The sequence below is a fragment of the Dromaius novaehollandiae genome, chromosome 11 (genome assembly GCF_036370855.1).
Source record: "Dromaius novaehollandiae isolate bDroNov1 chromosome 11, bDroNov1.hap1, whole genome shotgun sequence".
In the NCBI taxonomy this organism is placed as follows: domain Eukaryota; kingdom Metazoa; phylum Chordata; class Aves; order Casuariiformes; family Dromaiidae; genus Dromaius; species Dromaius novaehollandiae.
Window position 1 is genome coordinate 20371466 of NC_088108.1, and position 13532 is coordinate 20384997.

Here is a 13532-nt window from a genome sequence, read left to right on the forward strand (position 1 = left end):
GTCTCGCTACCCGCAGCGCTGCCCCGGGGGGGGAGCAGAGGGGCCGCGGCCCCCCCGCAGGCTGCGCTGCTGCCGCCCGGGAGCCCCGGCACGGCCGCGGGGCGACCGCAGCCTGGCGGCCCTCGTCCTCCGGCTGGAGGTTCCCGTCCGTCGGGGGCAGCCGGGACAGGCGCGTGGGGGAGAAAACCCCGTGGGAGCTGCCGGGTGCAGAGGAACCGCGTCCGGCTCGGCAGCCCCGGGGCTGCTGGGGGCTGGGGAGGCCTCGGCCGAGCAGCCTGCGGCGGGCCCTGCCCCCGGCCCCCCCTCACCGCTGCTTCGGGCCGTGCTCAGAAACGGCACAGAGGCCGGGGCAGGCGCCCCCACGGATTAACCTGCGGAGCAGGTCAGAAATGCGGGATGAGGGGAGCGGAGGAAGCCGAGCGGAGCCCCCAGCGCCCGAGGACACCGAGGAGCCAGTGGGAGCTGCCGCAGACACAACAGGATGAGGGAACGGAAACGGCCCCGCGGTCACTTGCGTCCCCTCCTCCCAGCCTCCTCCTCCTCCCCGGCCTCGGCCAGCGCTGCCGGAGGCATCCTGCGGCTTAGCGGGGCCCTGGCCAGGGCTCGAGGACAAGGGGCAGGAGACGTGCAGCCAGAGCCGGGGTACGAGGCCGCAGATGCGCTTCTCTACACGTACAGCAGCACCTTCCTCTGACCACAGCAGCATGCCTCAGGGCCACCAAGTGTGCTCGCACTCGTGCCCGTAGCCGTGTCTCCTATGTGGTCCCCAGGCCCCCTTTGCCTGTGCAGCTGCTGCTGTACCTATCCGGACCTGTCCATGTTGTTGTCCTTTGTTTGCTGCAGGAAAGATGTAGCTGTCACCTGCTGCTTCACCTCCCTCACCTGGCCGGGTGCTTCTCTGAAACAGGGCTCGCCCAACGCTCAGACGACGGGGCTTTGGGCTTGCACGCAGAGCTGAGGGCAGGGGACCCAAGCAAAGGCTTTGCTCCCCAAACCTCTCCCCACGCTGCCCCCGGGATCCAGCGTCACCGGCAAGCATCAGGCAGGACCCCCACGCTTGCTCTCCTGTTTACACTTTAACTGGACACCAGCTAGAGAGGTGCTAAGTGTCCTGATTTCTGCAAAAAGGTGAGAAGAAACTGAGGTGAACAGACCTCTTTCCGGCATTAAAAAAATCATGCTGGTAAACAAGCACAAATCCAGCGCCTGATTCACTGAAACAAAGCTGGGCATGCTCTGAAGGCTGCACAAATGCAGAGGTTTATTTGGCTCTGCAGCTCTCCTCTGTATGAGACACAGGCTGAAAGTGCCAGCTAGCGTCCAGGGGAGAGGCAAGAGCAGTGCAGGCTCCCATCGGATGCCCCAGCTCCGAGCAGCAGCAGGCAGAGCCGGGGAAGGACTCGGAGCGCTCTCAGCCCCAGCTGAGCTCCCTTCTTGGCCACGAAACGGCTCCCATCGGTTCCTACCGAGCGGCGTTCCCTTTGGAGCAGACATTGCTGTCCCAGGCAGTGCGAGAAGCCAGGGACGGCGGGGCCCAGCTTGCTGTGGGGCAGTGCTGGCACCTGGGAGCAAGGGGATGCAAAAAGGGCAGACAGACATCTCTGCACAGAATGGCAGCCTTCCCCAACCCAGAGCTGTCGGGGAACTGTCCCCTGCCCTTGCTGCCCCGAGTCAGCACCCTGGAGACAACTGCAGCATCTCCCTGCCGGCCAACACTAACGCTGCCGTTTCCCCCAACCTCGAGCCACGCCAGCACCTCATGGCCAGCTACGCAGGGCACGTCGGGCGACACTCAAGGTCCAGCACCACATGATGCACATGGGGTGCGTAGGATTTCACTGCCTCAATGTGCAGGATGCTGGTCCTCCATGGCTGCCCGTGCAGCTCTTCCAGCAGCCCTCGTATCCGCATCGCAGTGGCCTCAGCCCACCTCTGCCACTCAGGCCGGACCCTGGCCACCCGCGTCTCCTTTCTGCAGTTCTCCGTGTCCTTTGGGCTCTGGCGTTCCCTCTCTCTGTCCTCCCGCCCGACGGAGCCGGCTTCCTCTGTCAGTCTCTGCTCATCCCTTGAAACTGCAGGCTGCTGGTGGGCTGCTGCGGGGAGAGCCTCCACGTTGTGGTGGATGTGGAGCACCCCGCCCGTGTCCTTCTTCAGGACGCGGCAGGCCACAGGCCAGCCTTCCTCGGAGCTGGGAATCAGCCCCAGGTTCACACGGTCAGCGACGTCCCGCAGCTCCAGCTGGAACGAGAGGGCAGGTGAGCAGGACGCAGTGCAGCGGGCAGAGCGCCCCGTCCGGGCAGTGCCACTCACCTGCCTGTTGTCCCCGGGGTGGATGCGGCAGCGGTCCTGCACGCCGTTCAGTGCCAGGTTCCTCCTCAGGGCCTCCAAGGCGTGGCAGTTCCACTCGCAGGCATGGGCAAAGGCGGCCGCCGCGTGAACCAGGTACGGCAGCGTGAAATAGCCGATCCCTGGGGACAGGAGAGGCGGCAGCAGCTGAGGGCACCGTCCAGGCACCGACTCCTGGGATCTGCGCTCCTGCCCCAGACACAGGACAGGAGCAGATTATCCTCCTGGCTCTCTACACATCTGTTTTGCTCTGGGTCAGAACAAGCCAAAATACTGGGGAAATGTCCACAAAATGGATTTTCACTCCCCCTCAAATCAAAATCGGTCTTGAAAAATGTTCACTCACTCAGAAACTTATTTTATGATCAGTCTTTGCCCATTAGTTTGAGATATGCCTGGTCCTGCTCTGCATCTACCACGTATTTTAATTAAATCAAGGGCCGTTCTGCAAGTGCCACATTCTTTCCCTGTGGCACAAATCGGAAACGCTAGCTTCCCCAAGTGCGAAACAGCAACTCTCTTTACACCCAAAAGCCTGACACCATCTCCCCAGTCATCTCACAGTGCAAGAGCAGTCACGCCTGCTGCACACTTCAGTTATCACCAGCTTGTCACAAAAGGTTGTCACGCTCGGTGTAGATTCAGGACATCTGTGTGAGCTTTTTAAGAACAATATCCAGTTTTACAAAACAGGGCAAGTCTTTTCCTGGGATCAAAGTGATTCCTGTGAGCAGCTCTAGCTGTGAAGCAGTGCTCTGCACAGCCTGAACCCGGAGCTCATCCAGTGTGTCCAAATGACAGGGACACAGGAGGCACAGCAGTACCAGGGTAGCTGAAGGCAGGCACAGCAGTACCAGGGTAGCTGAAGGCTTCCAGGTGGGGCAGGAGCTCTAAGCCAGATCACAAAATATTTGCCAAACTGGGTCATTTTTCAACCCCAAATTAATGCTGTTTCACCTCCACCTGGATCCCGTGAGGACCTGCACTCTCTCTGCAAGCTTGCCCTGCAAAACCCGTCCATCACCCCTGAGACATTACCTGCATAGAGATCCACCAGGACCTCCCCGGAGCAGGGCAGCGAGGCCACCCGCAGCTTCTCCGTGATGTTGCCCGGGGAGAACATGCACTTGGTCACATCAAACATGTACCTAGGACAAACCACCAGCCTGGCGAGAGCGGCCCCTTTTCCAGGCTGCTGTGGCCGCTGTGTCCCGCACCGTGTCTCCTGCCTACCTGATCCCGTTGTCCATGTGCTCCACCCAGCCGTCCTGGCCCAGCAGCAGGGTCACACTGGGGAACCGCATCCCACCTGGCGACACCCGCCCTCGCCTGGCCACGCGCTGGGCACCCAGAGCCGAAGCGACCGTCTCCCAGAGCACTGGGCCTGCAACACAGCCGTGCCGGCAGCTCAGGGAAAGGCCGGGGCAGCTTTTGGGGCGGCAGTGGGTCAGGCAGACTGTGCTCCCCCTTACCTAGCTTCTCCCACAGCGCAGCGCTGAAGTTGTCCTCGCTCAGCAAGATGAGGTCTCCATGCCGCTGCCAAGAGCGGGGCACATCGCGCTCCAGCTCCTCCGACCAGCTCTCGCCCGAGCCCACCACCAACCGCCGCAGCTCGTGGCACAGCTTCTGGGCAGGCGTCCGCACACCGGCTGCCTTGGAGGGGACGGGGTCCTGCGGGAGAGACGCGGCAAGTGAGGCTCAGCCACGGCTCCTGCCCTGCAGCCTCCCTGCTGGGGCCGAGAGCCCCTGCTCCCGCAGCCCGCGCTCCCGGGGCCTGCCGAGCACTCCCTGCCGGAGCCCCCGAGGCGGGGTGTGATCCCAGCGGGAAGGGAGCAGCCTCAGGAGGACGCGCGCCCCCATCGCAGAGCTCCCTGCCTGCGCCTCCCGTCCCCACGCGACCCCCTCGCCCTGCGACTCCCAGCCTCCCAGCGGCATGGGTGCGTGTCGGGGGGCCCCGGGGAGCCCTCCGGCGCCAGGGCAGCGCTCGGGGCGGCAGAGCTCTCCCAACCTGGAGGCGGGTCAGCCTGCAGGGCCCCTCCGCAGTCCCGCTGTTCCGCAGCACCCGCAGGTGCTGCTCTGTGAGTTTCTCTCCCAGCACAGGCAGGGCCACGCAGCCGCCCGGCATCTTCTGCAGCCGGTAGCGAACGTCCAGGATCTGCTCCCCTTCCAGATACTCCCTGCAAGGCCAAGGACACAGTCAGGCGCTTCTCCCACCGCAGCATCCCCAGGCTCCGCGCGTCGCTCCCTGCGGCCTGGAGGCCCACGGCCCCGAGCTGCCCCTCCTCAGCTCTTCCCCGGCTCCTCTCCCGCCTGCAGGGCCGCTTCCTCAGCGCGGCCAGCTCCCCGCGCAGCTCTGCTCCACCCGCGCCGTCTCCCGGCTGCCCTTCCCGCCCGCGGCCTCACCTGAGCCGCTGGGCGAGCCGCGGCTCGGCGACAAGCGCGGGGACGGCGCCACGCGTGTCCTCCGCCTCCATGCCGGCGCGGGGAGGCCGCGGCGGGCGGCAGGGCGCGGGAGCGTCACGCACCCACCGCGGGGGACCTCAGGGAAGGGGGTGCTCGGAACCGGGCGCCCCAGGCACTGGGGGCACCCAGGGGCCGGTCCCCGTGCCTGGTCCAGGCCCGTGTCCCCGCCCCCGCGGCCGGCCGCGGAGCAGCAGGCCCGTGTTTCCCGCCGGGGCGCCTTGCCGCCGCGCCGCTCCCGCCGCCATGTTTGGTGCGGGCGGGCGGAAGCCGGGGGGACGGTGTCGGGCGCGGGACCGGAAGCGGCCGTGAGGCGGCGCGGGCGGCGCGATGGCGGGGCTGTCGGTGCGGGACCCGGCGGTGGACCGCTCCCTGCGCTCCGTCTTCGGTGAGCGGCCGCGGGCCGGGGCGGGCGCCCGGGGCGGCGGCGCGGGCAGGGCCGTCGCCGCGCTCCGTCGCTGGGTCTGGCGCCGCGGGCCGCGCCGCCTGCCTCCCCCCACCTCCCCTCTTTGGCGGCGGCGGCCCTCGGCCGGGCCGGGCTGACGGGCCGCTGTTGTCTCTCTCCCGCAGTGGGGAACATCCCGTACGAGGCCACAGAGGAGCAGCTGAAGGACATTTTCTCCGAGGTCGGGCCTGTGGTCAGTTTTAGGTGAGCTCTCCTGCGCTCCCCGGACTCCTAGCCCGCCTCCCCCAGGATGGCGGTACCGACCCGGGCCGCAGCCCCGCGCACCGGCCGGGTGGGTGAGGCGGGCCGGAGCGGGCCGTGCAGGGGCAGGCTTCAACCAGGCGGGAGCAAAGCGACGCCGCTGCACTGGGCTTGAGCTCGGGTGGGAGGATGGTGTCCCCAGCACTGCGACACGTCATTTAGATTTTTTGGGAGAGTTGATTTTCCTGGAGAGTTCATGACAGCTGTGTTCTGGGCGCAGGCATCGAGGCTCGCTCTGTGCAAAGCTCACCAGGAGCTGTGAGACTTAACAGCTCAAGCATAACAGCATGACAGCATACCATTTCCCTGACCTGCCCCTGCTCTGCGTAGAGCGCTGGGAATGCTGGGCAGGACCACCCGAGTGGTTCTGTGGGGATGTCTTCCTGGCTCAACACCGGGCTCTTCAGAGCTCTGAGCTGAGCAAGGGCTTGGGAGCAACCGGTGGCTCTCCAGGAACAGCCCTGTGGTCTGAAGAGCAGTCCTCATGGGATGAGAAACATGGCTTGGCATCACCAGAAGCGCAGTGCTCTAGCTGATAACCTTTCTGGAGACCAGAGCTCTGGGAACAGCCATCGTCCTGGATCTAGGAGACCTTTTGGCTCTGGCTCAGGACTGGCTATCCCACACCTTAAGCTGCACCAGCTGCCTTCACTCTGTGCCCCCCAGTGCTCCCGTTCGGTGTATTTCAACAGCCTGTTCCCAGGTGAGGGGGAGCTGGAGGTGTTAAGCGCTCTCCTCAGTGCTCGCCCTGCCCTTAGTGGTGGCGGTTCTCTCCTCCTTGCTGTCCAGGTTGGTGTATGACAGGGAGACAGGAAAGCCCAAGGGCTATGGCTTCTGTGAGTATCAGGACCAGGAGACCGCTCTCAGCGCTATGCGGAACCTCAACGGCCGAGAGTTCAGCGGCAGGGCCTTGCGCGTGGACAACGCAGCTAGTGAGAAGAACAAGGAGGAGCTCAAGAGTGAGTGTGAATTTTGAATTGGAGAAAATTGGTGTCATTCTAGGCTGGTCTGCAGTGATAGGAAATGTGCCGTCTGTTCTGTGGCGCTGGTAAGAGGGAGACCTCACGGAGCCAGTCTGCTCCTGGTGACACAACCAGTACGGTTCTGCAGGGGGGGTGCGGGGGCTGAGCTGTGTATTTTGTCTCCCAGATGTTCTCCCTGCTCTCACTGGCTGCCCCTTCACTTGTTAGTGACTGTGACATTTCCTTTCCGATGAGCACATCAGATACAGCCAGTTCGTGTTGCCATCCAAAGCACGGTCACAGCTCGTATCACAAACTCTGTTGCAGGTTTGGGCACAGGCGCTCCCATCATAGAGTCGCCCTATGGGGACCCAGTCAATCCCGAGGACGCCCCCGAGTCCATCAGCCGGGCCGTCGCCAGCCTGCCGCCCGAACAGATGTTTGAGCTGATGAAGCAGATGAAGGTGAGCGAAAGCGGAGGGCGGTGCTGCGTGCTCTGTGCGGGGGCTCGCCCCCTTCCACCAGCAGCCACTGGGGCCCTTGCAACCCACGCAGGCTGCGCTGGAGCTCTGACCTGTGCGTTTCCCCTCAGCTGTGTGTCCAGAACAGCCCCCAGGAAGCCAGGAACATGCTGCTACAGAACCCCCAGCTGGCTTACGCCCTGCTGCAGGCCCAGGTGGTAATGAGGATCGTCGATCCGGAGATAGCACTGGTTTGTCCCCTGCTGCCTTGTCTGAGGTGGTGGGATATTGGTGGGAGCCTGTTGCAGAAGCGGGGAGTGGAAGAGAACTTCTTTCTCCCTCTTCTGCTCCTAGAAAATCCTACATCGCCAGACCAGTGTTCCTCCTCTGATCCCAGGCAACCAGCAGGCAGTGCCAGGACCGGGGCCTGGGCCGGGACCGGGACCAGGGCCAGGTCCAAATGCCCAGCTGAACCCACAGAATACTCCATCGTCGCAGCCACAGCCCATAGTAAGAACCTGTGAGACAGACTTGCCATGCCTGGCGTGGGTGCACGTCGGAGAGAGGGGCGTTATCAGCACCAGCTTTCCCAGGTTGGGCCACGTGTGCCCGGGTGTCGGGGCTTTGCTGAGGTCCGTTTTCTCTCCCGGGTAGGGTGGCATGCACGTGAACGGCGCTCCTCCCCTGATGCAGCCGCCCATGCAGGGAGGAGTGCCGGCCCCAGGAACGATGGCAGCTGCTGTGCAGGGCCCGGGCCCCGGCCCTGGCCCCATGGCTCCGGGAGGTGAGTGCCTGTTTTTTCCTGAACGGGCCCAGGCTGCCAGAGGCACAAGGTCCTGCAGGCAGCTTGGACGTGCCTTACCCTAACTGCAGCATTTGGCCCTGAGCGGTGCCACTGCTGGAGCAGTGCGTGCTCCCATACCGTGGCTGTGATTGTGGCCGCTGCCAGCAACGGTTCAGAGAGATGGCTTTGATCTGTGGGAGTCTGACACCGACAAAATAAATCTGTGGGCACGACCCAGGAATTGGGAGTGGGACAGCTATTCTGAGCCAAAGGAATTGGTAAGTTGTGTAGGGGCAGTCAGGAAGGGGTCTGATCTCTCTCTGTTCCCTCTCAGGTGGGATGCAGCCGCAGGTTGGGATGCCGGGAGGAGGGCCTGTGCCCTTGGAGCGCGGACAAGGTAAAGCGCGTGTTTGTTAATGCTGTGTCTCACACAAGCCTCGCTCCAGCTGGTGCCGAGGCCATGGGTACTGAGCAGCCCTGCATCGGGAGAGCCCCTGCCAGCTACCCGCAGCATCGCTAGCCCCAGGTTTGGAGGTGGAGCAGTTCCCGCAGTGCTGGGCTGCGCCTGGGTTTGTTCGCTTAGGCGCAAGGCTGTGGTAACAGCTCTCCTGCTTCCAGGGTTTTGGCACGTGCACCAGTTTGCCCCCCGCTTGCTCTGCACCGTGTTGTGCAGGCGTGCCCTGGAAATAGGGAGAGCCGCCGGTTCCGCAGAGCCCCTCTGAGTGCGGTGTGCCTGTGTTTTCCGTCTGTCCGTGAGCCCGTGTCTGTCCCTGTGCTTGTGTGGCAGGGAGAGCTTGCTCTTCTCCAGTCCCTGTCCTGCTCCTTTGCTGTCTGGGCGCTGGGAAGCAGCTGTGTGGCCGCGGTGTCTGCCCGTGTCTCCTGTGCTCTCTGTGCCGTGTCCGGCAGAGGGAGCTGGGCCTTTGCTTTTGCTTGCAATAGTGAGTGCGAGGCTTGGCAGGGAATTTCCCAGTGAGCGATTGCTCGGCCCTCCCTCCGCAGACGTGGTCTGTACAGCCCAGCCCTGCAGCCAGATTCGATATGATTCAACGTGTTGCATGGCTGCCCTGTCAAGGCAGGCACCGAGTTTAGCACAGCCAAGGCATTCCTGTTCTTCCAGTAGTAAGGCATGCAGGCAGCTAATATCTCTATTGCCTTGATTTGTGTCTTAGGCCCTGTGTCAGGAACGTGGTAAACCTGTTTTGAGATCCTTCAGCGTTACGTATCTTCAGGGCAGCTGACCCATTTTCTTTGGGGGGACTTTGTCTCCCTGAGAGCAATCCCGCAGTTCGTGGCAGTTTCGCTGGTACCCCCCAGGAGAAAACCGGAGCTGGGGAGTGTTGTGGGAAGCTGTGGGCAGAGGCAGAAGCTGACTTGACTCACCGTGTGTTGCGGTGCGCAGTGTTGCCCCACAACATGCTGATTGTTTTGGCAGGACATCCTGTGCGGGGTTCGGTCTCCTGGCCTGCGCGTGCTCGTGGTGAGCAAGGGCAGGGCCTTGCCCAGCTGCGCAGACCTTGCCGAGGTGGTTTTAGTGCTCGTGGTGTCAGAGCTGGCGTTAGTGGAGGAAGCTGATAAAGCCAGGCCTGCAGCAGGCAGTGTCTTTTTGAATAGGTGTTCTGGGGGACCCCAGGGGGCAGAGCTGATTGTGCAGGCCCCTGCGGGCCTCGGCAGCGCTGTTCCCAAGGCTGAGTGTGTGTGTGCATACACTATTTACGTGTCTGCTCTTCTCCCTCTTTTCCTGCTGCTTGCCCAGGGAACCTGCAGCTCTCGCCCGTGGGACCTGCCAGGCCTGCGTCTATCGAACGCGTTCAAGGTATCCCAGCACCTGCCAGCTCCCTTCCCTCGTGGAGCTCGTTGTGGAGTGCACAGAGAGAGCAGCTCTCACCCCACTGCGCGCAGGGCCAGGGCCTGGCACCTCACTGCATAGCCTGGCAGGGTTAGGAGGAGGCAGGATTTCCTCTGGGGGCAGGAGGAGAGAACAGGCTAGTGCTGTGCACAGAGTCGCCAGTGGAAGAGAAGCGCCTGCCCGGAGAGGGTCTTTGCCTTGGGTCCAACCCCCTTTGAGATGGCATTAAGGAGCCTTCCAGGTCTTGCTTCTGCTCCTGGCCCCACATCAGCAGGGTGTTGCAGCTCACGCTCTTAGGGATTGCCATGGGGGTACCCAGACTCGGTTTGGCCGCCTGGTGTTGTAAGGAGCCTGAGGCAGAACCAGAGAGGGAAAAAAGGGCTGAAATTAGCACCCAGGGAAGGGGCTTCGGTGTGCTCTCGCCTTGTCCAAGGGGCTGCTCGCCCGGCAGTCGGCACGGCCCAGCCGCCTGCGTGCCAGGGAGCAGCAAGGCCATCCCATGCTCCGGCCCTGAGGGCGCTGGGGGGCAGTCTCAGCACAGCACTGGTCATGCTGATCCTCACGAGCTCTTGTGTGTCTCCCTGGCAGTGCCCATGCCAGACCCGAGGGCCCCTATGCAGCGTGGACCTCTACCTGCTAGTGGCCCGCCACCCCGAGGCCTTTTGGGAGATGCCCCGAATGACCCTCGTGGAGGGACCCTGCTTTCAGTCACTGGAGAAGTGGAGCCCAGGTGAGGGGAGAGGGAAGGAGAGGAGCCCTTGGCACTGCCCCTGCCCGAGGCTGGCCGCTCCCTGAGGGTAGGGATGGCACGAGCCTTCTGGGAGTCACTGCTGCCTGGTTGGAGGCCTGTGTGCTGCCAACCACAGGGACCGGCCTGTTTTCCTGGGAATGGGGCATCTCCAGGGCGGTAACTGCAGCCCTGTGCCATGGAACTGAGAGCACCCATCCCTGTGCCAGCCTCGCCCTCCTTCCCCATGGCCAGCTTCGGGGGTGATCCCAGCACTCTGCCCAGACCATGCCAAGCCAGCGTCTGACTCACACTCTCTCGCTTTTTCTCCTCCTGCTTTGCTCTCCTCGTCTCTCTGCGTCAGAGGTTACCTTGGGCCACCCCACCAAGGAGCCCCTATGCACCATATGCCTGGCCATGACAGCCGTGGCCCCCCCCATGAGATGAGGGGGGGACCCATGGGAGAACCCCGACCACTGATGGGAGAGCCGCGGGGGCCCTTGATGGATGCTCGAGGTGAGAGCGGGGGCATGAAATAACGGGTGGCTTAAAGCAGACGGAAAGTCTAAGAGTGGAGCCCGCTGCCCCGACGCGAGACACAGGAAAGGGGTTTGGGCAGTGGAATGACCCCAGGACAAGGAGGGACAGTCCGACAGGGCAAGAGACTTCATCCAGGCACGTCCTCTTTGCCCTCAGCCCTGCGCCTTCCCAGCGCTTGCTAGTTCACCAGGCAAAGGAGGCAGCGGGCTCACTCCAACTCTGCCTGCAGCACAGCTCCCTTCCACAGCTTGCCTTGTCTTTCCTCTACAGTTGGAAGAGATCCGCGGGGGTTGGAGCCGCGGGGGTTGGAGCCACGAGGCCTGGAGCCCCGGGTGATGGAGCCGCGAGGCCTGGAGCCACGAGGCCTGGAGCCGAGGGGCATGGAGCCACGGGTCCTGGAGCCACGAGTGCTGGAAGCGAGGGCCATGGAGGCCAGGGTCATGGAGCCCCGGGGCCTGGAGCCTCGAGGGCCTGGTCCCAACCCACGCGGCCCAATGCCTGGTGGGATACAGGGTCCTGGACCACTTAGTATGGGAGCCAGTGGCCCACAGGGGCCCCGCCAGGTATGCACAACACCTCTGCCTGGCTGATTTGGCGCTGGTGTCGTGGATTGGGGCTTGGTGGGGATGTTATTTGTATGGCCAAGTCCAGACACCCTCTCATACCCTCTGTTGTGCCCACAGGTTCCTAACATGGCAGGGGCAGGCATGCAAGGAGGGGGCATTCCTGGGGCAGGGGTCCAAGCAGCTGGTCAGCCTGGGGGCTTTAGCCCTGGACAGAGCCAGGTCACCCCACAGGATCATGAGAAGGTGAGTGGACAGAAGAGAAATGTTGAGACACCTGAGGAGGGGAAGAGGTGGTTCCTTACACTCCTGGCTGTGGCAGACGACAGTCTGCCTCAGGGAGTTTGTGCTGGTGCTCTTCAGCCTCGGGAGGTAGAGTTCCTGCTGCGTTGGGAGCAGGTGCTTGTTTCACCCCAGTCTGCTCAGGGCTTGGGCAGCACCTGGGTCCTGCTGCACAGGAGAATTGATCCCACCAGCCCCCCCCTTCCTGGCTCTGGTAACAGCATCTCTGATTCTCTCCTTTCCCTGCAGGCAGCCCTGATCATGCAGGTTCTGCAGCTGACGGCAGACCAGATCGCCATGCTGCCCCCAGAGCAACGGCAAAGTATCCTTATTCTAAAGGAGCAAATCCAGAAATCCACGGGAGCACCGTGATAGGTAACGACGGGGGGACAGGGCAGCCCTTAGCGCTGCCTCATCCTGTGCCTGCTCTTCTTCAGTGAATCAAAGGGCTGGTCTGTAAGGGGCTGCCCTGCCTTTCTTCTCAGTGCAAGGGCTCACTCCACCACCCTTGGTTCTTGCAAGCTTGGCAGGCATGTGGTGAAGGTGCCATCCACCTGGACAGAGGCGATATCCTGTGGCGGCTGCTTCCCATCACCGTCTGAGCTGATGCTGCAGTTAGGGAGAGGTTTCTCCTCCCCATCCAACGTGTTTTGCCCTCTCGTTTGTCCCTTTTCCTCTGTGTATATTTTATGATGTTTGAAATAAAGTGGGAGGAGGGTTTGAGTAAAGCCCTGTCTCAGACTACCTTGCGTGACCCCATTGCGGAGGCAGAGTCAGGACTGTTGGGTGCTGGGAACAGCCTGGCCTGGCTCCAGACTAGTCTGAACCACTCAGGTTCGTCTGATTTCCCAAGCAGCAAGCCACGAACTAAGCATGGCATTTCTTGCAGGCCATGCTGTTCGTTATGAATGTGGTGGAGAGAGCATCCTGGGGGTGGTGGGCTGTACAGGAGCGTTGTGTGGTGGGAGGTACTTGCACAAAGCCTGCAGAGAGCTGAAATTGTCACCTGGGGAGACTGATGGGGGACCGGGCTGAGGTAGCTGGTGTGGGGGCTGAAGAGCCTGTCTGGCCTGTGATGCCCATGCAGGGTGGTCGTGCTTACGTCTGCCTTCCCAGGGGCTGCGCTGCACAGCTGCTTGCATGCCTTGCAGCAGGGACGCTGCATTTCTGCGTTTCTCTCCTGGAAGGGGGGTCTTGCCACCGGACGAGGTGTGCAGACTGCCCCGAGAGGGGGTGTCCAGTTGGAGATGGCAGCACTGAGGCAGCCCACAGGAGGTAGTGAGGGGTGTAAGTGAAAGTAACTCTATACAGAAGTAGTCACGTCCTGGGCACTAACCTGCGTTTTACAAAATGCTTGTTTGCCTCACTTGCCTTCCCTGGGACCTGCTGGAGCAGTGTCCCCACCCAGCGCGGCCACGGAATTGGGGGCTGAAGGACAGAGCCGTGAGGCCTCCCCACTGTTCAGGCTGAGCACCTTGCTGCAGGCTGGCCTTAACCTTGCCTGGGGCAGGATGAGGAGCTCATCTTTCTGTCCCTGTCGACTGGGGTGGGAAGGGCTCTTGTATCTGATTGCTGTATCACTTACAGCACCTGCCTGCTCTGGGAGCATGTTTTTCCCCTCTTCTCTGAATATATCTGAGCAGAATTTGTTGCCTTTGCATGAGCCACATTTAAAGTCAATCTTCGCTGCTCTGTGCCCTGGTTCATGCCTGGCAGACGGTGCAGGCTTGGCTCGGTGTTAGTTCCTGTGCAAGGAGGGGGCTGGCAGGCAGCCAGCCACCTCTTACGCTTCTCTGCCAAGGGCTGGTTTATGGCGAACCCAGCCTGGCTGTTGCAGCCCCGTAAAGGGGGCAAA

General features: G+C 62.5%; 2 protein-coding genes across 5 annotated transcripts; one reads left to right on the plus strand and one right to left on the minus strand.

The window, feature by feature from the left end:
• Positions 1–1232: 1232 nt before the first annotated feature.
• TRMT12 (tRNA methyltransferase 12 homolog) lies at positions 1233–4916 on the minus strand. The gene is made up of 7 exons (XM_026111073.2): positions 4750–4916; positions 4355–4523; positions 3819–4017; positions 3580–3730; positions 3385–3494; positions 2311–2468; positions 1233–2238 (listed from the first exon to the last, which is right to left on the minus strand). The coding sequence occupies exons 1-7, from the start codon at positions 4818–4820 to the stop codon at positions 1768–1770; spliced, it is 1329 nt and encodes a 442-aa protein (XP_025966858.2). The 5' UTR covers positions 4821–4916; the 3' UTR covers positions 1233–1767.
• A 142-nt stretch (positions 4917–5058) lies between these two features.
• Positions 5059–12405, plus strand: CSTF2 (cleavage stimulation factor subunit 2). Of its 4 annotated transcripts, none has more exons than XM_064518302.1 (15): positions 5059–5194; positions 5377–5455; positions 6302–6471; positions 6802–6938; positions 7067–7186; positions 7290–7445; positions 7590–7719; positions 8054–8116; positions 9473–9532; positions 10154–10295; positions 10657–10808; positions 11103–11395; positions 11516–11641; positions 11927–12052; positions 12163–12405. In XM_064518302.1, the coding sequence occupies exons 1-14, from the start codon at positions 5137–5139 to the stop codon at positions 12047–12049; spliced, it is 1809 nt and encodes a 602-aa protein (XP_064374372.1). In that variant the 5' UTR covers positions 5059–5136; the 3' UTR covers positions 12050–12052; positions 12163–12405. The 4 variants fall into 4 exon arrangements, with proteins under 4 accessions (XP_064374372.1, XP_064374371.1, XP_064374373.1 ...); XM_064518301.1 differs by having other exon boundaries at positions 12199–12405; XM_064518303.1 differs by lacking the exon at positions 9473–9532 and having other exon boundaries at positions 12199–12405.
• The last annotated feature ends 1127 nt before the right edge of the window (positions 12406–13532 follow it).